This window comes from Carassius carassius, chromosome 2 (assembly GCF_963082965.1).
Source record: "Carassius carassius chromosome 2, fCarCar2.1, whole genome shotgun sequence".
NCBI classification, from domain to species: domain Eukaryota; kingdom Metazoa; phylum Chordata; class Actinopteri; order Cypriniformes; family Cyprinidae; genus Carassius; species Carassius carassius.
In genome coordinates this window covers 30,984,364-31,011,967 of record NC_081756.1, presented here as the reverse complement: position 1 = coordinate 31,011,967, position 27,604 = coordinate 30,984,364, and the positions used below count along the sequence as shown (strand labels likewise).

General features: G+C 38.4%; 1 protein-coding gene across 1 annotated transcript; it reads left to right on the top strand.

Moving 5' to 3' along the window:
- On the top strand, positions 1–26,739 carry LOC132108083 (paired amphipathic helix protein Sin3a-like). The gene is made up of 21 exons (XM_059514596.1): positions 1–220; positions 2,438–2,645; positions 4,351–4,518; positions 4,604–4,710; positions 7,797–8,088; positions 8,170–8,421; positions 9,089–9,241; positions 9,332–9,487; positions 9,592–9,672; positions 9,802–9,920; positions 10,016–10,226; positions 10,621–10,737; positions 10,856–11,094; positions 12,994–13,177; positions 13,272–13,839; positions 14,698–14,867; positions 14,971–15,144; positions 16,269–16,361; positions 22,147–22,241; positions 24,128–24,329; positions 25,265–26,739. The coding sequence occupies exons 2-21, from the start codon at positions 2,469–2,471 to the stop codon at positions 25,484–25,486; spliced, it is 3,780 nt and encodes a 1,259-aa protein (XP_059370579.1). The 5' UTR covers positions 1–220; positions 2,438–2,468; the 3' UTR covers positions 25,487–26,739.
- Positions 26,740–27,604: the final 865 nt, after the last annotated feature.

Here is a 27,604-nt window from a genome sequence, read left to right as displayed (position 1 = left end):
ATCCTCCTGCTGAGGTTGTTTTCCCATGTTAGCCAATTAGCAACCTAGCATGCAATTTTTAGGTCTGGCGCCTAGACTGAATGGTGCTCGCGTGTATTTTAATTTGCCATACAAATCCGAACCTTGAACGATTCATCGTTTGAGAGCGCTGTTACCAAGCTTCATAGGTTTTGATTTCTCGGCGGAGCAGAAAGAAGTGATCCGGAGTGTCTGTTGCGGGGTGAGTTGGCTGTTGCGTGCTAGCGGACGCTCGCTAGCTGTCGTCGTCGCAGTGCTTCATTCAGGCTAACGTGGTTAACTCTCAGTAGTTGATGACGCTGAAATCGCTCTCCTCACCAAATGGCCAGTAAATCACCCGGGTGACGTGAAATGCAAAGATAGCGACATTAAATGATGTTCTTTTGAAGCGATGCATATCAAACTGCTGATTATATAAGAGTAATTGTCGAGACGCTAGCCGTAGTTAGCCTGACTGGCTACATAAGGTTTTTAAGCTCTGTTGGATTGATCAGCTGCTCATCCTGAAGGTCTAACTATAATTTTCTGCCTTTGACCTGTCAGCGATCAGTGCTGGCTTATTGGTTTCTTCTGTACTAACGTACAGTATAACCGTGCTGCTTTGATCACCGAAGTTGTGTGTTTACCGGTAGAAACCGTTCAAGTAGGACTTCCTGATTTGTAGCTAGAAACAGTTGGCAGCATCGGGCGCTACACAAACCGCCGGTGTTTGGTGGTTTATTAGATGATGCTTGCTGTTTTTGGTCGATTAGGGAAGCAGTAGTAATTGGGTCGTGTGTTTTTTTTATTTTATTTTGGTGTGATCAGATTGTCTTAGTCTGAACTCTGCATCGGACAGAGGCGGTGACTGTTCGCCCCCTCTTATAACGCATTAGAAAGGTTCAGGGAGGTTTATTGGTTTGATAAAACGCTTTTTATTAACCAGAACACCAATAAATATCAATACGTACATATTTAAATATACTATGTATGTCCGATCATGTTTTACGGTGCATTTCAGTGTTAAGTGTGTAGGTCATTTAGTCTCAGGTCTGACATGCGCACTCACACGGACACACACACACACACCCACAGAGAGAGAGAGAGAGACACACACAAACGACGAGAAACTGTCCAGTTGGATAAAACAGCCATTCAAATAAAAGTGAGACCGCGCATGCCCCAGCAGGTTTCCCCCACGATGTAACAGTCTTCACACCACTCTCCGCCTACACAGGTTTATAGAAAACTATAACATTGTTTAAAGTTTTGTCGCAGTCTCATGTGAGTAATAGCAATGCTCATAACATCGTGGTATCTGTTAGCCGACCTGCGCTAAATATGGTGTAAATAATGGACCGTTTAAAACCAAGTCGAGCAGACATCGAGTGAGCGTCATTATGTGGCAGGTGTCACTAAGTTTAACACTAACTCTTCTCAGCAGGCTGTTGACACATTGAGTTTTTCAAGATGATGTGGGATTTAAACGCTTTCTGGTTATTATGCATGACTAAATGGTGCTAAATTTCCTTAGACAAGTCTGTTTCTGTTATAAACGGATTTGTAGACAACACATTATATATATATATATATATATATATATATATATATATATAAATTTATCATGCCTGTTGTAATAAGGAACGAATAAGAATAACTTTAGAATAAGGTAATGTTAGTTAATGTATTAGTAAACATGAACAAGCACTGAACAACACATGTATTATTGCATTTATTAATCTTTGTTAATGTTAGTTAATGAAAATACAGTTAATTATTGTTAGTTCATGCTAATTCACAGTGCATTAACTAATGTTAACAAGCTCAACTTTTGATCTGAATAAAGCATTAGTAAATGTTGAAATTAACATTAACTAAGATTAATAAATCTGTAGAAGGATTGTTCTTGCTCAGTTCATGTTAACTAAAGTAGTTAACTAACATTAACTAATTTAACCTTATTCTAAAATGTTACCAATAAGCCTTATTCATCCAAAAAAAATGAGTTCATTATTTATGCATTTGTTGCTGGCACGTTTTGGAATATTGGAATAATATATAAAACATATTTTGCATATTAACAGTCTAGGCTTTTCTCAACCAACTTCATAAAGTGCCAGCTGTCTGATTTCACTGTCTAGTTCAATTCAGGCATTACAATAATTTGTATTTGTTTTGACTGTTTGTCATGCGATTACATGTATTTGTTTACAAAATTAATTTCATATTTCTTAAGATCATGTGGTTTTTAAAAGAATAGTTTGCCCAAACTTTGGGTATTTTACTCGCCCTCATTTGGTTCCAAACTTGTTTACTTTGAATTAACCGTGTTTAAGATCACAAGAAACATGAATTCGGTCAAGTGTGTCCAACTTTTTGACTGGTAGTGTATATATATTTAACAATGAATTTCATAAGAATATTTGCTGTTTGTTTCTAGATTCCGCCTCAGTGAGGAGCATGAGTACAGAATGAAGCAGCGCTTGGAGGATCAGGACCCAGTGATCGGCTCTCAGCGGCGGCTCCCCGGGGGTGTGGACAGCTTTCAGCACCGTGTCCTCAACTCTGCCTCCTCCCTTTACGAGACTGCACCAGACAACATGCAGCCATCATCCAGCATGCAGTACTCTGTCTCACAGACCTATCAGGTACTAAAAAGTCATCAGCAGTTTTGCATTATTTTGGTATATATGTCTCTATATTCCGATGATTTCATTGATGACCAAATAAGCCTGAACCTTGTACTGAGACTCAAACACATTGATCACAGCTATAGCATATGACACAGTGCTGCCCACATGGCTATTGCTCCTATAACAGCTCATTTTTATCAGTTCTTTTGTCTTTGGGTTGTTATATTTCTCACAGATTTCTACTTGTTCTAAATCAGATCCAGATAAAGTAGCACAGTAAAGATTGCATTTATATGAATGCATTATTGAGATTAATGCATTCTCCCATTCAGTTTTGAGCATCCAGATGGTATAATTACATATGTCTTGTGGAGCGCGCATTTATTTGTCATTTTAATTGTTTGGAAACAGAGCTTAAATGTGGATTTCAAAGATTTATTTTCCTGTTTCACGCGAACCGCGGTAGCGCACACAGTCTGATCCAGTCATTGCAGCACGCCATGGGATTTTGCCAACCCTCCACCTTCCCCAGCACCACCTGCCTAGATCTGCTCGGGGGTTCTCCCTATTTTACTTGAAGCATTCTGAATTCCGGTCACCATTTCACATGCATTTCAGATGTATCCTTACTCCAGCAGCAACGTAGTGGATCTAGTCCACCAAGACCAAGCCTATGCACATTCCATGCTTATTAATAAATGCTGGGAAAATTATTTCTGAGAGTTGTCTTGATTTAAATAAATATAAATGTGTTGGACCACAGATTAATCAACCAATAGTTTTTAAAATACTGAATGAAAACTAAATAGTTCTGAATATTATTCCAAAAAAACACTGAACCATTCTTTTTAAATAAAATACAAATATTAATACAAAATATTAATTACAATTTTATCATTAATGCTAGTTCATAGTTCATTAATTAATATTATAGTTAATTATAGTTAGATGCAACCTTAACATTAAAAAATGTACTGATATTGAAATTAACACACTCTAACAAGGAACAAAATTTCTACAGCTTATATTAACCTTTAGTTCATGTTACACATGGAACCTTCAAATTGTGAAGTGTTATCATTTCATATAAATCCAAACAGTCATGTTTAAAAATGGCCATGTTTAAACATTTATACTAAGGCCATAGCACTGAAAAAATATACATGTGTATATTCTGTGTAAACTCACACTTTATTTGCTTTTATTTTGGAACACTTGATCATCCAATCAAAACAAAATGTGGAGCGTTGCATTTATAACTCTCAAGTATCACAAGCTGGATGCATCGTGTTCATTTCAGCAGCTGTCCAGAACAGTTTATTCAATCACCAAGCAGGCAAAGGTTCACTACAGGAAAGAACAAAGTGGTTTCAATGAGTTTGAAGTTCGGAGCAAAATTGAAAGAAAAGGCACTGTAGCTCTCTATATGAAGCATACAGGCTTTATTAACGACAAAAAAAACAGCTTTAAATATGTAACTTTGATGCATAACAAACAACCAAACAAATGCATAAAAGTGGCCAATTGGATATAAACTTAATGCAGATAGATGATAATCATATAAATAAATTTAGAAAATATTCCAGAAATCATTTCAACATTTCAGGATTTTTTTGGAATATTTCATAATTTTTCGAAATTTTCCACCTCTTTGCAAACCTACATTTCATTTTATGTAATTGGTCCAGATAATTAACCATTTCTCCTTCTGCTCTAACAGTTGTCAATGGCCCAGAGTTCTGGGGGACATGGACATACCAGCAGTTCTGCTGTGCACAGTGGGCCTCATCACCATGGGCCAGCGGTCCAGCCAGTGGGCCAGGGTCACGCTCATGCTACCCCAGCCCCTGCCCCAACACTGGGTCAGCAGCAGTTTCAAAGGCTCAAGGTAAGAGATCTGCCTAGAAGAGCATGGGAATTATATGCATTATTTTAGATGGATTGCTGGAGACCTGAGATGTATGTGATTTCAGGTTGAAGATGCGCTTTCCTATTTGGATCAAGTTAAGCTTCAGTTTGGCAATCAGCCGCAGGTCTACAATGACTTCCTGGATATCATGAAGGAGTTCAAGTCTCAAAGGTCCGTTTAAGTTTTGTTTTTGTTAGATTTTTTGTTTTTGTTTCTGTCCCTTCTAGTTTGCTCTTGCTCCACACCACGGATGGGTTGATCTAGTTTTTGTGAGCACTCTGGGGACTTTATCCTCAGCCAAGGTAGCTGAGAGAGATGCTTAACCTGTCTTTGTACTTCCTTGTTGGCTGCTTTTGTGTTCTGAACCCTCTTTCTTTGTCAGTGATAACGGAAAGGAATTGTTTGTGTCAATAGGCCAAGAAAAGACCAATTATTTTCTTGCTTCCAAATGTTCGGGATTTTAGGTCATAAATATACAGGTGCTGGTCATATAATTAGAATATCTTCAAAAAGTTGATTTTTTTTCTCTAATTCCATTCAAAAAGTGAAACTTGTATATTATATTCATTCATTACACACAGACTGATATATTTCAAATGTTTATTTCTTTTAATTTTGATGATTATAACTGACAACTAAGGAAAATCCCAAATTCAGTATATCCGAAAACTAGAATATTACTTAAGCCAACTGAAAAGTATGAGCATGTACAGCACTCAGTACTTAGTTGGGGCTCCTTTTGCCTGAATTACTGCAGCAATGCATATCGCATCTTCCTCTTCACAATACGTGAAGGTCAGGTGAGTTTGCTGGCCAATTAAGAACGGATACCATGGTCCTTAAACCAGGTACTGGTAGCTTTGGCACTGTGTGCACGTGCCAAGTCCTGTTGGAAAATGAAATCTGCATCTCTATAAAGTTGGTCAGCAGCAGGAAGCATGAAGTGCTCTAAAACTTCCTGGTATACGGCTGTGTTGACCTTAGACCTCAGAAAACACAGTGGACCAATGCCAGGAGATGACATGGCACCCCAAACTATCACTGACTGTGGAAACTTTACACTGGGCCTCAAGCAACGTGGATTGCCTCTCCTCTCTTCCTCCATACTCTGGGACCCTGGTTTCCAAAGGAAATGCAAAATTTACTTTCATCAGAGAACATAACTTTGGACCACTCAGCAGCAGTCCAGTCATTTTTGTCTTTAGCCGCTTCTGATGCTGTTTGTTGTTCAAGAGTGGCTTGACACAAGGAATGCGACAGCTGGAACCCATGTCTTGCATACGTCTGTGCGTAGTGGTTCTTGAAGCACTGACTCCAGCTGCAGTCCACTCTTTGTGAATCTCCCCCACATTTTTGAATGGGTTTTGTTTCACAATCCTCTCCAGTGTGCGGTTATCCCTATTGCTTGTACACTTTTCCTTCCCTTCACCTCTCTATTAATGTGCTTGGACACAGAGCTCTGTGAACAGCCAGCCTCTTTTGCAATGACCTTTTGTGTCTTGCCCTCCTTGTGCAATGTGTCAATGGTTGTATTTTGGACAACTGTGAAGTCAGCAGTCTTCCCCATGATTGTGTAGCCTACATAACTAGACTGAGATACTATTTAAAGGCCTTTGCATGTGTTTTGAGTTAATTAGTTGATTAGAGTGTGGCACCAGGTGTCTTCAAATTGAACTTTTTCACAATATTCTAATTTTCTGAGATACTGAATTTGGGATTTTCCTTAGTTGTCAATTATAATCATCAAAATTTAAAGAAATAAACATTTGAAATGTATCAGTCTGTGTGTAATGAATGAATATAATATACAAGTTTCAATTTTTGAATTTAATTAGTGAAATAAATCAACTTTTGATAATATTCAAATTATTTGACCAGCACCTTTAAGTGCTTTGGGAGGTACCAAAATATAGTATTTTAAGCTTGGGTGTCATGCTTTGGAGTAAATAAATGTATAATTAGAGCCAGTCATCAGGGTGAAAACCAACAAACCATAACAGTTTTTAGAGTGATAAGATCACTGTCGAATTTAGACCTGTCTATTTTTTTGTTGGACTCTATATTGCTCCATAAATAATCACGTTAAACAGTATAATTGTCTTTTTATGCCTCTTACTATTTAATGGTAATATTTCAGCAGTAGCTATCTGCATTAGTTTCATTGTTAAACCAGTGAGTCTTGAGTCTTAAGAGTGAGTCTACATTAAACAATTCAGTCAGTGCATTACCTGGGTAACTCATAAGCTTACGTCATCCAAAAATTAATGGTGTTGATTCAGTGCATTGAACAGTGCTGACACCAGTTATTGGAAATCCCCTTAAACTTTAAAAAGAATACAATGACAGAAATGTAGGTTTCATCTCCTGGCAACTGATGGCAAACAGTTGGTTTTATTTATAAATGTATGACTTGACCTAAAGAAAGACAGATACAAGATCAGCTACATTTTGGTGAAATAAATGTTTTTTTCTTTTTAATGTAAACAAACACACACGCATGTAAACACAATAGAGAATATATCGCATCACCAAAACGTATTTTGATCATGTGCAAATATTGTGCAATAGGTCGATTATAGTAGGTTCTTTGTCAGTAGAGTAGCAATGTATGAAGCCCTGCTCACACATCAGTCACTTTCAAGCAGCTTTCTGCTGGTCAGTTCAGCGAATTTGTGTGACCAACTTGAGCTAATAAACGTTCTAGGTTTCTTATTTATTTGGTTCCACGGTGTATATATGTATATAAATACATAATTTTAAATAGCTTATAAATGCCTGTGCGCATTTTACTTTAACTTTCGAACTAGCGTCAATTCGGCATTAAATGCTTGAATGTACAACAACAAACTCAATATATTAAACACAGAACATATGTTAACAAGCCGAATAAAAACACAGGCTTGTTAACATAAGTTCTGTGTTTAATATATTGAGTTTGTTGTTGTACATTCAAGCATTTAATGCCGAATTGACGCAAGTTTGAAAGTTAAAGTAAAATGTGCACAGGCATTTATAAGCTATTTAAAAGTGAAGGAAATCAAGGAAAAAAGGGAAAAACCTCAAGGAATCCCACCCCCCGGTGATACCGGTATAACCATTGTTGTCACACATCGATTAACCGGTGGGAAAAAATACTCACCATCACAAGTCTAAAATCCATGTAGTGCTTTCTTGCAAGCATTGTTATGATGATGTGTTCTTAGACTCAAGGACATTGCAAATCAAGTACCATAAATGTACCGTCCTTGTGTTGTCAGCATTGATACACCAGGTGTGATCAGCAGAGTCTCCCAGCTCTTCAAGGGCCATCCAGACCTCATCATGGGCTTCAACACCTTCCTGCCTCCTGGCTACAAGATTGAGGTTCAGACCAATGATCTGGTTAATGTGACCACTCCTGGCCAGATCCACCACATCACGCCGCATGGTATCTCTGTTCAGAACCTTCCCATAACTCAGCCAGCGCAGCTCCAGACCCAAACAGCAGCTCCCACCAGCACTGCAGCCTTGGTCATCCCTAGCCAGCCAACCCCTGCCAAGATCAGCAAGGTAAAATTAAATAGTTTTACCTTCTGTACATATTCGGTTGTGCATTTGCAAAGTTGTCTAAATTAGTTTTATGTTTCTCAGCCAATGCCGTCTCCTGCACTTACCCCAACCAGTCAGCCTAATCCATCCATTCCCTCATACGCCTCCCCACGCTCGCCCTCGGTCCAGTCCCACACTCCCATTAGCAGCAGCACTGCCGGTTCAACCCCGCTGCAGAACAACCAGCCTGTAGAGTTCAACCATGCTATCAACTACGTGAACAAAATCAAGAACCGCTTTCATAACCAGCCAGAGGTCTATAAATCCTTCTTGGAAATTCTGCACACATACCAGGTGAGAGCAGAAGCACTGAGGACAATTTCTGTATGTCGGAATGCTCTACAGCTGTGTAGTACAACCAACCTTTTTATTCACCCAAGTACACCATCAAAAGTTTGGCTTAGTATGGCTGATACTTTTATTCAGCAAGCATTTGTTAATTGGATCAAAAGTGATGGTAAAGACATGCATAATATTACAGAAGATTTATGTCAAATAAATGCTTTTCTCCTGAGCTTTATATTCATCAGTCATGAAACAAAGTGTATCACAGTTTCCACAAAAATATTAAGCAGCGTTTATAAAAATTATTTATAAAAATAAGAAATGTTTTTTTTTTTTTTTTTTTTGCGCACAAAATCAGCACATTTCACTGATTTCTAACGGATCATGCAACACTGAATTTTCAGCAGCCGTCACTCCAGTTTTTTAGTTTTACCATCACAGAAATGAATAACATTTTAAAATATTTAATAGTTATCTTAAAATGTAATATTTCACAATATTATTGTTTTTACTGTATTTGTATCAAATATATGCAGCCTTGGTGTGTAAAAGAGAAATCTTTTAATTAAAAACATTTAATAAATTTTACAGACTTGAAACTTTTAGAGAGCAGTGCGTGTTTACAGCACTTTATGCAGCATGCTTGCTGTAAACGTGTGGTCTGTTTGTGGTATAGAAGGAGCAGCGTAATGCTAAGGAGGCAGGGGGAAACTACACACCCACTCTCACGGAGCAGCAGGTCTACGCTCAGGTGGCCCAGCTCTTCAAAAACCAAGAGGACCTTCTTTCAGAATTCGGCCAGTTCCTGCCAGATGCTAACAATTCATTGGTAGGTTTTGATCAGTCTGTTGAGATCCATGATAATAATATCTAAAAATCATTGAGCTGAATTCACTTGGCTTTCTTCTCTTCTCCTCAGTTATTGAGTAAGACCACAGCTGAGAAAGCTGAATCTGTGCGTATTGATCACGGGGTCACAGTAAAGAGACCCCAACTAAACAACAAACAGAGGTTTAACCAGAATGGCTGTCAAATCCGCAGACACCCAGGGCCGCCCACTACACCCCCTGTTAAGGTGATTTTGAAAAAACTTTAAATGTAAACAGTTCTTTATGGCTTTTTATTTTATTTTTTGTAAACGTTGTATTATTAACCAGTATTAATCATGCTCTTCAATAGAAAAAGCAAAAGGTAAAAGACCATTCAGTGGCCGAAGCCAGCAAACTTGGAATTGGTGCTGAATCTCTCTTTTTTGAAAAGGTGATTACTTTTAACATGGTCTTGCAGAAGTTACAATGGAATACAAAAATACCTGCATAATGTTAGCACAGTATATTTTACAAGGATTATGGTGAGTTATGGGGCTTAAACACTATTTTCTCTTCTTAGGTGCGGAAAGCACTGCGGAGTTCAGAGGCTTACGACAATTTCTTACGCTGTTTGGTCATCTTCAATCAAGAAGTGATCTCACGGGCTGAACTTGTGCAGCTGGTCTTGCCATTTTTGGGGTGAGTGGAATTCAGTTTAATTTCATATTGACCTCTGAGAGATACTTTCAGTCTGATTTAAAGACATTTTTGCTATTGCTTTTTCTGGTTATCAGGAAATTCCCAGAGCTTTTTAAATGGTTCAAGAACTTTCTCGGCTACAGAGAGGGTGCCCATATTGAGAGCTTTCCCAAAGAGCGAGCCACTGAAGGCATTGCAATGGAAATTGATTATGCGTCCTGCAAAAGATTGGGCTCCAGTTACAGAGCCCTGCCCAAGAGCTTCCAGCAGCCTCGATGTACAGGCAGGACTCCACTGTGCAAAGAGGTGAGTTCACCGTCGGGGAGCCATACTTTCACGCCTAGTACAACTTTAAATTAATTTATTTTGCACACTTAACACTCTTCTGCAAGCTAAAACATTTTGCAACTGGTTGTTTTGGGTGATGGTATACTGTTATTATGAGGTACCCATTCGATTTGAGTTGAATTGAGTTTTCAGTAGTTAGGAATTGTGCTGTAGAGAGAGTTTTGTTTCTCTTTTTCATTGTTAAATGGATTATTGTTTTATTAAAGTAGGATTGATGGCTCACTTGGCAATGGCAATAACTCTGTTACAAGAATACACCATGCAACATTTAGCTTTCCAGTGTGGGAGCAGTTTGACTCATATGTAGTGAAAATCTTGATGATATGACAGCCCTATGCTGAATAATTTTCAGGTGTTGAATGATACGTGGGTGTCATTTCCATCCTGGTCTGAGGACTCAACCTTCGTCAGCTCCAAAAAGACCCAGTATGAAGAGCATATATATAGATGTGAAGATGAGCGCTTTGAGGTAACCAAAATCAATGTCACAAGTATAGATATTTTTTTAGTTTACCAAAGCTTCATTGTCATCAATGTAATAGGGTATTCAGTTCAGTGTTTGATCAAACGTGTCTTGTGTCGTGCAGCTTGATGTGGTTCTGGAGACAAACCTCGCCACTATCCGTGTTCTGGAGGCTGTTCAGAAGAGGATCTCGCGCATGACTGCTGAGGAACAGGCCAAGTTCCGGCTGGACAACACCATCGGAGGCTCCTCTGAGGTCATCCATCGTAAAGCTATTCAGAGGATATATGGTGATAAAGCTCCAGACATCATAGATGGGCTTAAGACGAACCCTGCTGTCTCTGTACCTATTGTACTCAAAAGGTCAGCATAAATGTTATTGTCTTTAGGTGACTCCTTGCTAGAAAATTCATAAAACTATAAAAATGTCATGCACCGTCGTGAGGAAAGCCTCTTTTCTTCTTAGTTTTTAAAACTTTTTTTTTAACGTATTCTTTGTAGAACATAGGGGTGTCCCCGACTAAGGATTTTCATAGTCGAATCAGAATTTTCGAATCTTACTGATATTCGACTGATAGTCGAATCATATGTTTGGGGGCGGGGCAAAATACATTGAGTCAAGTCAGACATTCGACAGTCATAATTACTGATGTTAACACAGGGAAAATGTGTAACAAATGCCTCGCAGATATAAACGTGGTAAATAATGTTTTTTATTTTTTATTTAAAAGATAGTTAACACTAAACGTCAGCGAAACCCTAAAAATTGACAATTATTACAATAGTGCTCTCATTATAAAGTTAGCCTATATGACAGTAGTTATTAATGTTTTGCATTTATGTTTAGAGCTGCACACGCTGAAGATGATCAGTAGAGTGAGCATTTGATAGCAAGTTTTTAATCAATGGAATTCAACTCATAATTTCATATAGAATACGCTTCGTTATTTATACAACATAGCCTGTAAGTCCTAATATTAACGTTATCTGCAAAAAGAGCCAGAATGCAAATGAACGTGTCTGCGGGGCTCTGAATGCGAACTCATTTTGTGGACGTTTTTTTCACGAAACAGTGTGCAGAAACATGGCAGCTAAACTAAAAATTCACAGCGTTTTATTATAATGTTGTTCTCATTATAATGGTATGGGTGTGACAGTCATAGTTATTTATATTCTGCTGTTTGTCCTGCTCGTGCTGCGCAGTAAAGAGATAATCACCGTAGTACTACAATGAAGCGCTTGACGCAAAACCAAATGCATCTTTTATCAGGTAAATAATATATCCACGATATATATACACCGGCTGAAATGTTTTGAAATCACTTGTACCCTACCTGTTCGAAAAATCCAGTCTCTGCCTGTGTCAATTTGAGTCTTGGTAAAGTTTTAAATCCTTGCCGCCAAGATGCGCCTCTGTTAGTCACGGATTATGGAAAGTGAAACATAAATCTATAAGGGTGGTTGGATTTATTCACGCACTTTAAAATATTAATTTGAAGCTTCTTTCTTTTCAGATTCTTATTCACGGTTTTATCATAATAGGCTGCATATGAACTTATTGGGAGAAAACCGCAAGTTCTATGTGAAATCAGACATTTGAGCGCTCCCATATAGTCAGAAGGGCATAATCATAACAGCCCGTGAATATTCGACTGTGAGATTGGTAGTCGAATCAGGCTCCTCGAATCGAAGCATCGAATCGTCGACTATTTGGGGTCAAAAGCATATAGGGCTGCACAGTTTTTCCGATTAAATATCAAAATTGTGATTTGGCAAACTTCTCCAGATTCACTTTATTTGAATGAAGAACTGATAGCTGCAAAAATGTTTTAGTTTCTGACCAAACTAAAGACTAGAGTCTATAATGTGAATGCAAAGAGAACCAGATTATGTTTCACATTTGAGTAACGTCTGAATGTTGCTCTTTCAAAGAAAGCAAAATGTGAATGCCCTTAAAGAGTAACTTTTACTCTCCCTTTTGGCAGAAGATTGGCCAAGAAATGTTTTCACACCCTGTTGTGTGATTTAATCATTGATATCTAAGCAGCTGAAATATGAGATTTTAAATGCTTATGTGCCACTGTTACAAAAAAAAAATGTATGCAGCCGTAGTACCGAAGTCATTTACCATGTTATTACTTGTCATATTCATTGTGTTTTCTATACATCTCAATTTATTTGTCAGATAGGGAGATTCTGTCTTATACAGATCTTTATATTTGAGGTTTTCGTCCCGGAATTCATTATGTTTGTCTTTCTTAGGCTGAAAACTAAAGAAGAAGAGTGGCGAGAGGCTCAGCGTGGCTTCAATAAGATCTGGAGGGAACAGAATGAGAAGTATTACCTGAAGTCTTTAGATCACCAAGGTATTAACTTCAAACAGAACGATGCAAAGGTGTTTCGCTCCAAGATGCTGCTCAATGAAATCGAGACTCTTTATGATGAGGTATGAAACATTCAAAATGTATATTTTGTGCTCAAAAATGAAATGGATTTCAAATATTGTCTGGTTGCACACAATGGCCTTTTCATCCACTTAGCGTCAGGAGCAGGCTTCAGAAGACAATGCCGCCCCTCCTTCAGGCCCTCACATGACCCTCGTGTACGAGGACAGCCAGATCCTGGAAGATGCAGCCGCTCTCATCATCCACCATGTCAAGAGACAGTCCAGCATCCACAAAGATGACAAGTACAAAATCAAGCAGATTATACACCATTTCATCCCCGACATGCTGTTCGCCCGGCGCGGCGAGCTTTCTGATGTGGAGGAGGAGGAAGAAGAGGAGACTGAACCAGATGAAGATGGGACTAAAAAGCACAATGGGACGACGTCAACAAAGTCTAAGCTCCTCTTCAGCCACACAGCAGCCACCCAGCAGAAGCTGAGTAACTGTGATGATGCCTACAACCTCTTCTATGTCAACAATAACTGGTACATCTTCCAACGGCTTCATCAGATCCTGTGCTCCCGACTGCTACGGATCTACGCACAGGCAGAGAAACAGATAGAGGAAGATGGCAGAGAGAGGGAGTGGGAAAAGAACATCTTGGGACTGAAAAGAGAGAAGAACGACAGCCCGGCCATCCAGCTGCGTTTGAAAGAACCCAGTAAGTTTCAGATTTCACTCAGGTTTTAAGCAGGTAGTCATTGTGTCAGCATGGTTCACACCAAAGTTGAGAACTTGAGTGTGAGACCTCTTAAATTTTTGAAGACGATATCCTGGAAAGCAGGATGGCCAATAGAATTTTTCAAATTGTAATTAATATTTGTAAAAAATTAAATCATTTGACAATGGATTAAAAAATAAATGTAAAATAAATTTACTTAAACTTTAGATTATAAAGTATTGTTTACAAATAAATAAATACTTAATAAAAATATAATTATCGGTAAAAACGAAGTTAACACTAGCATCATTTGAAATCATGAGTTTAAATTTTAAGTATTAAATTAACATGGACGGACCAACACACAGAGAACACGCAATCATGCTGGATAAAAATGCACACTTCACAAGATCTCACAGCTTGGATTCGAAGTTTGGGATTTGTGATATAAATGTTCATGAATCATTCAAAGATTTTTTTTTAAATGATGTAAATGTGTGTTTGCTTAAAGCTAACAGCAAACGAGAAAGTATTATAATGTTTGCCTGTTACTAATAATATAAAATAAATCGTTATAATACTTTTTGTATACATTAATTGCTTTGTTTAACCATTCTCTTTGATTTATTAGACAGACTTCTATCTGTAAAAATAAAAGTCCCGCCTCGAGCACATCGGCCAAGCAGAAAGACTTATTTGCCGATATTTACAAAATGCCAAATATCGGCCGATATATCGCCTTGGCATATATCGGTCAACCACTAGTTTCATCATCAGTTGCTTTCAAGGGTTTTAACACGTTAGAGCTAATGACATTTCTCTCAGATTTAATTAAAAATGCCCTGTTTGTTTTTGCAGTGGACATCGATGTTGAAGACTACTACTCTGCCTTCTTAGAGATGGTGCGAAACCTTCTGGATGGCAACATGGAGACATCACAGTATGAAGACCAGCTGAGGGAAATGTTTACCATCCATGCCTACATTGCCTTCACAATGGACAAACTCATCCAGAGTATAGTGAGACAGGTAGGGTTTTTACTTTATTAGGTCGAGTTCCTGTTAAGTGAGCATTTTCAGTGTTTCTATCTCACCTTACAGTTTAATCTTTCTTTTTTTCTCTTTCCCACAGCTGCAGCATATAGTAAGCGATGAGATCTGTGTACAGGTGACTGATCTTTACCTTAGCGAGTGTGCCAACAAATCCACCGGTGGGTCGCTGTCCACCCAAGCTTCTAGAGGAAGTTCTGAGTCAGCCTACCAGCGCAAAGCCGAGCAGCTGATGTCCGACGAGAACTGTTTTAAGGTACGACTATCTCTTTTTAATTTACACACTCGCTGTGACCAAAATCACGTGGTGCTTTTTCACTGCATGGCAAGGGGGTTTCCATTGTGAACAGTACTTGTTGCTTTTTTTTTTTTTACCACCTTGGTTGAGGTTCCAAGTGAGCCGTACAGATTCTAAAATGTGAGATGTAAACACTTCTGATCACTGATTGGTTATAAAGAATCGTCACTAACGGCGTCATTGGATCTGCGGCATGAGACCAAACCTGCTAGATTTAAATAGTCAGCAACAACCACCACAGTATCATTTGTTTGCATGACTTTTTTTAAACGACTTTTGAAATTTGGACGTACTCCATCTTCCATGTTGTTACTACGGAGGAAGTCATGGCCTAATGCTTAGAGAGTCAGACTCGTAACCCAAAGGTTGCAGGTTCGAGTCTCATACCGGCAGGGATTGTATGTGGGGGGAGTGAATGTACAGCGCTCTTTGTGTGTGTGTTCACTGCAGTGTTTGTGCACTTTGAATGGGATAAATGCAGAGCACTAATTCCGAGTATGATTCACCATACTTGGCCACGTCACTTCATTTTGGCAGCTTGGATTCAATATACTTGTGTATATGTGTTCAGTTGTATGCATATGCTAAGTGTTCACATCAAAATTAAAGTATACTTTTGGACTTTAAGTTTTATGCATTCACTTAAGAAAAGTGAAGTGTTTTTTTTTGCACTAGAATTGCATTCATAGTGAAAGTCAGTTGAAGTCACAGTAAAGAATGGTTGTATAGGAAATACTGATAAGAGTTTTCTGTTGGTTTTTCCAAGCAAACTAATTGACCATCCACCAAGCTATCGGTCAAAGTGACTTAATCAGACAAAATCACTGCTCTTTGTTTTAATGAGCACATTTATCTGCTGCCTCTCTTCACCTCTTCCTCTTTATTTAACTACTTTGTTTAACCCCAATTTCATCTTTGTAGATAGATGCATATCTACAGTGTTTTTAGGTTAAAATATAAGGGTAAATTAATATGTAAGGGAAACTATTAATGTGAGATCATAGAAGCTGATAGTTTTAAAGTAATTCATGTCTGCTGCTATCCATGCATATTTAAACAGGACTTCTTTTTTTTCATTCCAGTTATTGTTCCAGAAGTCTAAGGGGGCTGTGCAGCTGGCCGTGGAGCTGTTGGACACGGAGGAGGAGAACTCGGATGGACCTGTGGATACCGAGGTAGATGCCTGAGACTTGGCTAAAGATTTTTCCGTGTTAACCTATTAATCCAAACTATGCTGTTGGCAAAGTGTTGCAGCAATATCATTTGACTACTAGTAAAGCTTGGTTTACTTTGGAGCTTATTCAGCCCAAGAACCCTGTTGCAGTGTCGGAATGTTGCATCACAGTGAAAGTTGATCATCTATGCATAGACAAACAATTACAAAAAAAGCACAGCAAAATGCATCTGGCATCTTTAGGCTTAGACTATTGGTTTGTTAGACAGTAGTGTGATTTTTCACAAATCCGCAGTTGATTATTACAAACTAAATATTCTATTTAGGGCTGCACGATTTGGAGAAAAAAATAGAATTTCATTTTTTTTTTTTTTGGTTAAAAATGCGATTTGCAATTTTGAAAAAACATTTGCAAAGAAATAACTATATAATAAGGTAAAGTAGTGCTGGGCGGTAAACCGGTTCATACCGAAAACCGGTGTATAATTTCGTTACGATGTTAATTTTTAATATACCGCCATACCGGTGTATTTAATTACTCAGTGTTCGGAACGAACATTATGCTGCGCCGCGGCCGCGAGACACTGTTTCAGACCGAGCGGCAACGTCCCGCTCTCTCTAGTGAAGCCAATAAGGAAGTGACTAAAACTGCAATTCATCGACTGGCCGCTTGAGGCTGGCTGCAAAAGAGAGTCAATCCCATAGTCTCCCCATGTTAAACCGCCCAACTTTACAGCAGGAAAAAACATGTTTTCAGCCTGGTTCAAAAAATTATTTTGGTCTATATAGCTAATTTTGCCCTTCATGACAACTGTGAGGGGGGTGAATTTTTTTTATAACTCATCCGTTTAAATTATATTAAGCCTTAAAGTTCTGCATAATTAAGGGCGTGGCCACTTGAGTGACAGGTGAATTGCCACTGCTGTCACAGCGTCCCGCTAGGTGGGCGTGGCTTCAGCAACCAGCTCACGCTCTTTTGCCCATTTTCGATTGTCCGGGAGAGTCGCGCGGTGACGCACTGCCAAGATGGCGACGGCTCGCTCTGCACACTTTAGGCTTCAAAAACTCTCTTCAGGAGTCTACGGGTGACGTCACGGACACTACGTCCACGTTTTTATACAGTCTATGTTTCAGATGGACCCTTTACAACGTTGCACTTCTAAGCAGCGACTGCGAGGCGTGGTCGGGGGGCGTTTAAAGACTCCATTTGTCCATTAATTATTTCTAAAGAAACACGAAAATGTATAAAAGGCTCCATTACCTTGTATCTTACGTTATGGTCCCGTAGAAGCAGTTTTTGTAAAAAAAATAGGCTAACGATTGCGTCATAACCAGCGACTCTCTGTCGCACAGTAGAGAAATTACCGTATGGACAGGAGGAGAAGCTCGCAGGCAATCTTTTACTGTCTATGGGGTTATCGGGGGGACGTGGAGGCATAAAGTCAAGGGAGATAATTCATCAGAATACTTACCAAAATTTGCTCCCGTTCACACTCTCCTTCTCTGGAAGATTCGGTGGGTGATTCAGATTTCTCTTGGCAACAGCGGTTAGAAGACTTACAGGTTGCTCACATGACATCTACGTCATCAAGCTCAGTTTGAGTCTGCGCAGTACGCTCGACCCCCAGGAAGTGCGTGCTTCTAATTGACTTTATTTTTCTCCGTTGAATCCAATGGGGTCGCTGTGTCCATTTCTTTTACTGTCTATGGGCGTGGTGAGGGTACACACAGCAGTGCTCTGGTGTTATGTTATAACGCCTATTTCACACAGTCTGTCTGCTGTGCGTATTAACGGATTCCAGCTGCACGAGGTGTCAAGGAGCAGTACGATTGTTAACGTACTGAGTCTGTTTTTGCTGTGCTGCAGGCGCTGAATTAAAGTGAAAGCGCATTGTTCTCTAGAAAAATGAACATGGATTGACATGGAAATGCAGTCACATGGGTTTTTGGCTAGGTTTAAAACAAGAAAAAGAGCACTTTTAGATAAACAAGGAAAACAATATATATGTTCACTTTTATGGAAACAGAAAAACAAAGACCCGTGGGATTGCTTGTGATATAGATTTAAATGCAAAATGCACGAGACTGTTTCTATCTGTGGTGTTTTAATTTTAAATATTTTAACAAGAAAAGTAGGCTAATTGTTGTGTTTAAATGTTTTGCCTCTTTCTTGAGCAGCTTATTATACAAACCTAGAAGTAAAATGCATGAATAATGCATTGTTTATATTTATTGAGTTTAAACTAATGTCTAGAACTATGAAAGATTGTTACTGTTCTGTGATAAGACTTACCATGCTGAAAAAAATATATTTATATATGATGGTTTTTTTTTTCATGCATAATCAGGTGTACAATGCATTTTCTGCTGGTTGATATTCCAAGACGTGCTTGCGGCTAAGGTCCTGGAGCAAATTGCTTGTGTTGCCGCCTTTGTGTATATATAATATATAAAATATATATATATATATATTTTTTTTTTTACATGATATGAAATCAAAACAATGAACAAATGTTGTGTTTGTGGACTAAACCGACGCGGATCAGTAGCGGACTGCAAACACGTCCTGTGTGAAAGCACAATGAGTCCGTCCTGCGGACTGCATATGCACTGCAGGCAGATTATGCATATATAATATCCATTTTATGCAAGTGCTTTATGCACGAGCAGTTTGCTCCAGCACCTTAGCCGCAAGCACGTCTTGGAATATCAACCAGCAGAAAATGCATTGTACACCTGATTATGCATGAAAAAAAAACCCCGTCATAAACCGGAAAACCGGCATAATTTTGAAAAAAAGAACGGTATATACATTTTTGGTCAAACCGCCCAGCAAGGTAAAGGTTAATGATAAGATGATAACAATACAAATTTTATGTTACAGAAGACGATTGTTTTACAGAAATCTGCAGGGTTACTTTTTAAAGGTATAGTTCACCCAAAAATTTTAATTTGATGTTTATCTGCTTACCCCCTTGGCATCCAAGATGTAGGTGACTGTTTCTTCAGTAGAACACAAACCAAGATTTTTAGCTCAAACCACTGCATGTCTATTTGTTATATAATGCAAGTGGATAGGAATCATGGCAAAAACAAACACAAAACCAAATTAAACTCTGCAGCTCGTGACAGTACATTGCTGTGTAAAGACACAAAACAATCAGTCTGTGCAAATAACTGAACAGTAGTAGTATCTTTTTTTTTTTTTTTTTACCTCTGATGCACTACAATGTGTGAAATGTTTAAAATGTACTGTGTGTCCTCGACGCAGCCTGCGAATGAGGCGTCGTCTTTTTTATATATATATATATATATATATATATATATATATATATACATATATATATATATATATACATACATACATACATACATACATACATACACTGGATCGTAGATTATAAGTGCATTACCGCCACCTATCTCTCAAATGGACCATTGATACTCCCAATTGAGATTGTAGATAGTGTCAGTGGTCCATTTGAGAGATAGTTGGTAATAATGCATATATAAGTCTGCGATCACCCCCCCCCCCCCTTCTAAAAAGGGAAGGCATAAAACATTCAAGTAATCTTTTAACCTAATAAAACAAAATTAAACGACCTTAATTTTTTTGGAAACATTTTAGTATTAACATTAAAACATGAAAGAAGTATTGTTTAATTGTTCCTTAAAAAATAAAGTTTTAATACACTTTAGTAATAGTATTTGTAGTGTTAAGTACATTCTACTGAACAACATTAATATATTTCATGCACAATAATTTCAAGTTAAATCAAACTTTTATTTTGACGTAGTTTCCTTGGATACCTTTTATATTTACTATTATATTTCTGTGTGCATATGATATGACAGTACTTTCTCTCAAATGAAATGGTCGAGTGCTCATGAAGTGACTCTAGGTAGTTGTAGAGATTATTTATGTTCATGTACTCATATATTGATCCGGGAGAAGCTGATATCACTGCGAGCGTCACACACACTTCAGTCTGTGTGTAGTATCCGAAACGGCACGTTTGCACCTTTTATTCACACAGAGACACACAGAACATGCAGGATTCATATTTAAATAGTATTTTTGTTACTTAATATTTACAGATACTAGTCCGTATCGTGCTTTGATTTGTGTAATGACCTACTTTTATTAATCCACCAAAACACAAATTCCATGACGTTCAGCCTGAAACATTAAATTCCATTGTTGTGACTGGATTGTGCAATTCTGTCCATATTTTCCGCATAGCAGAAATCATAGTGCCCTACCTAATGCAATTTTTAAAAGTTTTTAAAGCTCATTATCTGAAATCTGCCTAAAATTCACTGTTCTTACCAATACTACTTTTTTGTGGGGGAGGCATGGGCTGCATAGTGTATGACATCAAAATCAGTCATTAAACACATCTGCAGAGCACAGCCCAGTCATGCTAACTTCAGTGTAGCAGTGTGTGCAAATTTGGTTCTAGCACTATTCCATTGCACAACTTTCTGTGCTGTGCAATAGGCCTTCAGCTGACTCGTTTCTTGAAGGCTGAGATCTATCATTCAGAGGAACATATTTTGTCATTCTGCTCCATCGCCGTATCCAACCATATCTGCTACATCTGTGGCACCTGCTGCTGCAAGTTTTGAGAGGAAATGGAAATATGAAAGTGTAGTTTTCTCATTTGTCTTTCTTGATGCACCTCAAGAGGTGACAATGTTGATGAACCAGATATAAAGGCACCACATGCTTCTGACCTGTAAGAACAGCTGGGAACACAATAATGTCTAAATGGATCAAACATCAGAAGGAAAGGATGTGCCATGGCAAGACATCAAGAGTTCTGCTCAACAGTCCTGGCAGACTCTATTTGTGGTGGGGATTTGGGAGGGAACATCTCTTTCAGTAAAGGCCATTTTGTGTTATTACTCAGTTATGGCCCCTGTGGTTGAAAAATTGTTGTCACTGACTACAATCTTTTTGTTGAGAACTTCTTCACCAGTCCCTCACTCTACAGGGACTTCCTTCATAAATTGATTCAGGCTAGTGGCACTGTTTGGGATGTAAGCCAAGTGTGTTCCGAACAGCCGAATATTTTGTCAAGGAACACTCCTTGTGGCAATATCCACTGGATCAGAAACAACAAGGTGCTGTATGATGAATGGAGATATATGTGGCAACTACTGATCCTTCCATAGAGCTTACAGAGATGTCAAAGGAAGGTGACAGACAGTGGATCCTTACGGATTTAATGCTGTGAAGTTCTACGTGAAATCAGACCGTGGTGGTGGACTGTTTTGGTCATTATGGTTATTATGGAAGACTTTAGCACAGGGGTGTCAAACTCAGTTCCTGGAGGGCCAGAGCCCTGCAGAGTTTTAGCTTCAATCCTAATTAAATACACCTGATCCAACTAATCAAGTACTTCAGGTTTATTTGATAACTACATATGAGTTTGACACCCCTGCTTTAGCAAATTGCCAAGGCGAAGATGACCCACACAGTATTTTAAATGGGTCTTGCAGAAATGGGTTGTCAATGTCCATCTGTTTCTTCATCGGCTCCCACAGTTTTCCAGGACTTTTCTATATTCTGAGGCCCGTTAGTTAGTAGCACCACTGGAAGGCAGAGGTGCAGCCTGAGCCAGAAGAAAAATAAATTGTGTGTGTGTGTGTGAGTGTGAGATCTTGCAGTGTGCTCTCAGCCAAAGTAGCACTGTGTAATATTTGATTTATCTGTGCATATTGTTAAAAAAAACTTTTTTATTCTGAAAAAGTAACCATGGACATCTGTCTGTGTGTTTCAGCGCTGGCCCGACTACGTGGAGCGATATCTGAACACCAGCTCGGCCTCTCCAGAGCTGCGAGAGCACCTCTCCCAGAAGCCTGTGTTTCTACCCAGGTGAGGCTCAGCCAAGTACACCCATCTTTACAGCCATGAGTCCTTTAAACTTGCCTCCTTCCCATGAAGCATCAGCTCAAGACAGGAACATCCCAGGAAGGCTTTTGGTAGTCTTGGGAAATGTCACACTGAACAAGTGCTACTTGTTTGTAATCACCTGTTTTTTTTATTTTATTATTATTATTATTATTATTATTTCTATCCAAACACACAAGCTGTCTGCCTGCTTGCATTCGCACTTTATAGAGCATTTATTTAATGAAAACTCATTGTTAGGCTGCTTCTCTCTGCTCAGATGTGGCCACAGTACAGTCATATTGGTTCCTTTATGCTTATTTATGAATTGTAAGTATGGTGTGTTTGTGGGGAATGTGTGCAGAGGTGTTCTCTCAAATTATGTGCACCATTTGTTTTGTTTTAGTGCAAAATCAAGGATGAGACTTTATAACGCATTTAATGAGGTGGAAAGTTCATTTCAATTTTATTATGTTTTTCATCTGCAAATACTGAAGATGTTTTTATATGCCTGCTCTTAAGACAGTCCGGTTGAGTCACCATGGTCTTTGGAAAAGCAACTTTCTAAAGAGGCTGAAGACTGTGTATTTAGATAAGATGAGCCCGTTCTTGAAAAAAAAAAAAAAAAAAAGCAGTGCTTTGTTCAGATCTGTACTTTCTTTTGAATAGATTTTCATAATCTTTTTAACGTTACCCACTTTTGGGTTTCAGAAAATTTCTTTGCTTTCTCACATAAAGTGTGCTCTGGTCTGTTTGTGTAATTCTCTTCACAGATATATTTCTGTATGTGACTTGATTTCATGATTTTTGTATAAATGTTCTTCTAGTCTGTAAGATTTGAGTGAGTAGACCTTGTATGCTGAGATCTCAGAGATGATGATGATGATGATGATGATGATGATGATGTGTCCTCCCGTTGCTGATTCTCTCTTGAGTTCGTTTGGGGATGTCAGTTTACAAAGTGGTGCTATGACTCGAACTTTAACTCACCATGGTCTGACACGAAGACGGCTGTATTTCAGAGAGGGGCTTGTCAATAAAACTCTTGTCTGAATTTTATCTTCAAATGTGCGTGTATTTCTTTCCAACAGATGTTTGAGCTCTAGCATGGGAGGATGATTGATTTGCTTGTTCTTTCAGTTTTTTTAATGCATTTCTTTTTGTGCAGTGTTGGAGAGATGCTCTTGATGTCTTCATGTTCATCCACAAACTGACAGTCACATTTTTATTTATTTTTGGTTTGATTTATTTCAGTTTATGTGCATTGTGAGGTTGAAGAGCAGACATCTGCACAAGTCTTTGCTAGGAAAATGAATGGAACTAACACTTCTAGTGCATGGTAATGCACAATGTCAATCCATATCCTGGCCATTTAACCTTACTCCCTACCTGGTTTCTTTATGTTTGTTTGTTTGTTTCTTTTTTTTTGATGATGATGATTGGCTAGTTTCTTTAAGTGAAGTCCCGAATTCAAAATAACAGTCATGGTTTCTATGCCCATTCACATCTGTAACCTTTGGTAAGTACACTTCTAATTTTAGTCTTTAATTGAAGCAGGCAAATTAACTTTTTTTGTGTGTGTTTTTCTTTTCACCCAGCATCTTGATTTGGCACTTGATCAATATGGTTTTGCCATGGATATTAGTTTTCAGTGGAGATGATCATTTATGTTGATAATTTATCATATCTGTTGAGACCTAGGTGCACTGTAGACAGTTGCATTGGTGCATATTTTTTTCTTTTTGATTAGGATGTTCCTCTCCTTAGGCTATCAGATGCTGAGCCTTAACGTGTTTGATAGTATTTGTACTAAATTTAAGAAAGATTTCGGTTTCTTGAAAATTAAGCAATGTGCCATTTTTCTTTTGAAGGAACCTAAGGCGAATCCGCAAGTGCCAGAGAGGTCAGGAGATGCAGATGAGAGAGGCCACAGAAACAACCAAGAAATCCTCAGAGGGCGGCGAGGACTCAAAAATGGAGTGCATGTTTAAGCTCAATTCTTACAAGATGGTGTATGTCTTCAAGTCGGAAGACTACATGTACCGACGCACTGCACAGCTGAGAGCGCATCAGGTATATAGATGATAGATCAATGGTTCTCAAACTTGTTGAAGTAAGCGACCCCCATTGTTTGACACAATTTGACAACAGAAGTGTTGATATATTAAAGGGATAGTCCACCCAAATATGGAAATTCTTTCAGCATTTATTAGGGATGTAATGATTAACCAGAAGCCGGTTGAAAATCAATCAAAATATGTGACAATTCAAATCAGTTGAGATGCTAAAGAAATCGCGATTCAATTAGGTGTAGGAGTTTATATACATGTACGTCTGAGGGGAAAAATTTAGATGGTATTTTTTCTTTTCATCTTGCCTCTGTTTAATGCATATTAAAGTGCATAAGCACGGCGCTGTTTTGTTTGCAGCAGAAGCCAAGGAAACGCTTTAAGCGCCACCTGCTGGCAGAGAGTGAATCTGCGTCTCTTTTGTTTAAAAAAAATTCTGAATCGAATCAGTGAGTTGAGTGAATCATTACATCCCTAGCTTTTATTTATATTTAAGTCATTTTTGTATGACTTGTATGTTAAAAGTTATTTTGAAGAATTTTGATTATAAAAACTATATTTGTTTCAATTGGCTTTCCTTAGTGCATTCAGGCTGTCAATTTTTACATATCATGTGTTCCCGGGGAATCGAACCCCCAACCTTGCGCAGTGCTCTACCAATTGAGCTACAGGAACACACAGTTTTGGTTCCTGTTGGACTTTCAAATGTTTGGTTGCCAATAATCTTAAAAAAATGTATTTTATGTTCTTCAGAAGAAAGTCAGTCATACAGGTTAAGAATAACATGAGGGGAAATTGACAATTTTTTCAGGGTTTCATTTTATGTCATGATTTCCACTTTTTTAGCATTTTAATGGAGATCATTTGCATAAAAAACAAAAAAACATTTTGAGATCATCAAGAGGCTTCACGATTGATTGATTCCTTGCTTCTTTTCAGTCTCACCAGCGAGTAAGCACTCGTCTGCATCAGCGCTTTCAGGCGCGGCTAGACCGGTGGAGGAAAGAGCACGTGACCAGCGACATGGCGGCCGCCACTTACAAGTGGCTGATGGGAGAGGGCCGGGAGGGGCTACTGCCCTGCAGAACCGTCTGTGAGCCCAAGATCCTCCACTTCCAGAACGTCAACAAATATAAAGTCACCTACAGCACTACGTTGTAAAGCTCAAGTTTTTCAAGAGGGCTTTTCTCTCCGTTTTATGTTTTTACGATGACTGAAGTAGCACTGAAATTAAAATCTGACCGCCATTTGAGTTCTTTGAAGATTGCTCAATTTCTTTTTTAATTTCTACCTTTTTAAATTTTTAGATAGGAGTCTTTTTTCCCCCTGTTGACTTTATACCCAGTTGGTTAGTGTCCTTCAATCATGAGGGCAAGAACACTCTTCTTGCAAAATGCTGCAGCTCTAGTCAGACTTTCATTCGATTTTTAAGACGATAAGAATCGGCTTTGTCTTTTTTGAGAGGCTTTTTGTGAAAAGGACCTGTTTACAAATACAGGTCAAGTTCATGCCCATTTGTATTATTTTTATTTTTCATCTCTTCGAGGTGAATAGTAGTTTATTAGCAATATGTCTTTTGTGGTTCACTTTAACCACATACACCACAATCTCGATTCAGTAAAAAAAAAAAGCCTCCAGGTTTGGGGCTACGCAGCTAAACCAAGACTGATGATGTGTATTTCCCAAGTGTATTGTCCGCAATATACATGACATGTAATTAAGGTCTCTTTTCACTGGTTAACTACAGCACCATTAATGAAGGTCTTACCGTTAATTAATAGACATCTAAGATACCAGCCACAATGTGTCACAATCAAGAACACCAGAATAAGTACAGTCACAAAAGCTCTTGTAATGTAAATACAATGTATATATGCCAGACTGTTTATATTCTGACAGCCTTCACTGTTACGTAGTTCAGCTCTTAGGCTTCCTTATCAGCTTAGTGGAGGAGGCTAAGAAAACACTTTATGACTATTCTTACCAAAGGGAGTACCTGTTTAAAGTGTTTTGTCTGGTCACTCTGTCTCCTCTCGTTATGTAGTCATGGAAATGTTCGTTTCGACAGCTCCAGGTTTGTCCAGAACCTGAGATTTTGAATAGGATGGTTTTTCATGACGCTATATTTGGCCCTTATGCGAACTTGTATTCAAATCTGTGATATCACTGCCTGTGTTCTGAGTAGAACTTAGAAACGATCCTGTTTGGTCCCGTTTTGCCCTCTTGTAACGAGAAGTCTGGAAATGTAACCTGGGGCACATTTGTATGTGCTTTAAGGCTTTGGTCTATGCTGAAAAATATGTAAAACATATTTAAAGAAGGCAATGACAGCATGTTTCTATGTTCTCATGTACAGCCCTTTTATATTATTCATTATTGTTTTAAAGATTGAAATAAAACAGAATTGTAGTAGATTACTCTGTTGGGTGTCGAGCTTCTTGGATCAATAAAGGATCGATAATGCAAGCTTCTTTTCACACTGAATTACATTCATGTTCTCTGAATATTGAGAACACAGTTAATGTGCAATGAAACACTAGTTTTTCCACACTGGCAGCAGATTCTCCTGGGGCACAGTGTAATATTTTACACTCAAATAGACTAGACTAGAGTGTTAACTTAAGACATTAGCCAAACTCTCATTAACACACTGAGGAATACAGTAATTTGCAACGCTGGAGCTCTCACGCTAATTCTCTACTGCTTTTATTAGGAAAAGCAATTAACTCTTTTACTAGTCTTTAAAGGTTTTTAATTGTTTTTAATGTATGTAAAATAGTAATATTTTATAGATTCTTGACCCCCCCAAAAAAGGGGGTGGGTAAGTGGGTTTAAATACCAAAGAGAGTAACAAAAGTCTACACTGACATTTAACTTACCAGGAGAGGAAAAAAAGTTGTTGGTTCGATATGGCTCATTATTTAATTATGGATTTGGCTCCATATTATAGTTAAGCGGTCCCTGGAGAAATGGGTCATTAAGTCAATAACTTACAGAGCATAAAATGGAGACGGATGACTGCTTTTCCTCTTCGGGCCCGCTGATTCTTTTACAAATTGTTAGCCATGACAGATATGTCTTTTGCATGGGACAATAAAGATAGGAATAATGGCTGCTTAAAATTCAGTTTTGTCACTACAATGCAACGTGTTGCTTTCTTAAGCATCAATGTTTTCACCTTTTATAATAGTTGTGTTTGATTCTCTGTTGTCCTCAGTCAATATCATACGGTCTCTGCTGAAATGGGGCTAAATATGCAGAAGATGCTGAAAAACCAAA

Excerpts from the sequence above, each read along its gene's own strand:
- LOC132108083 (XM_059514596.1), top strand. The coding sequence starts at position 2,469 with ATGAAGCAGCGCTTGGAGGATCAGGACCCAGTGATCGGCTCTCAGCGG. Across the intron at positions 4,519-4,603 it reads AGCAGTTTCAAAGGCTCAAG|GTTGAAGATGCGCTTTCCTA; the intron begins GTAAGAGATCTG and ends ATGTGATTTCAG. Across the intron at positions 9,488-9,591 it reads CCACTACACCCCCTGTTAAG|AAAAAGCAAAAGGTAAAAGA; the intron begins GTGATTTTGAAA and ends GCTCTTCAATAG.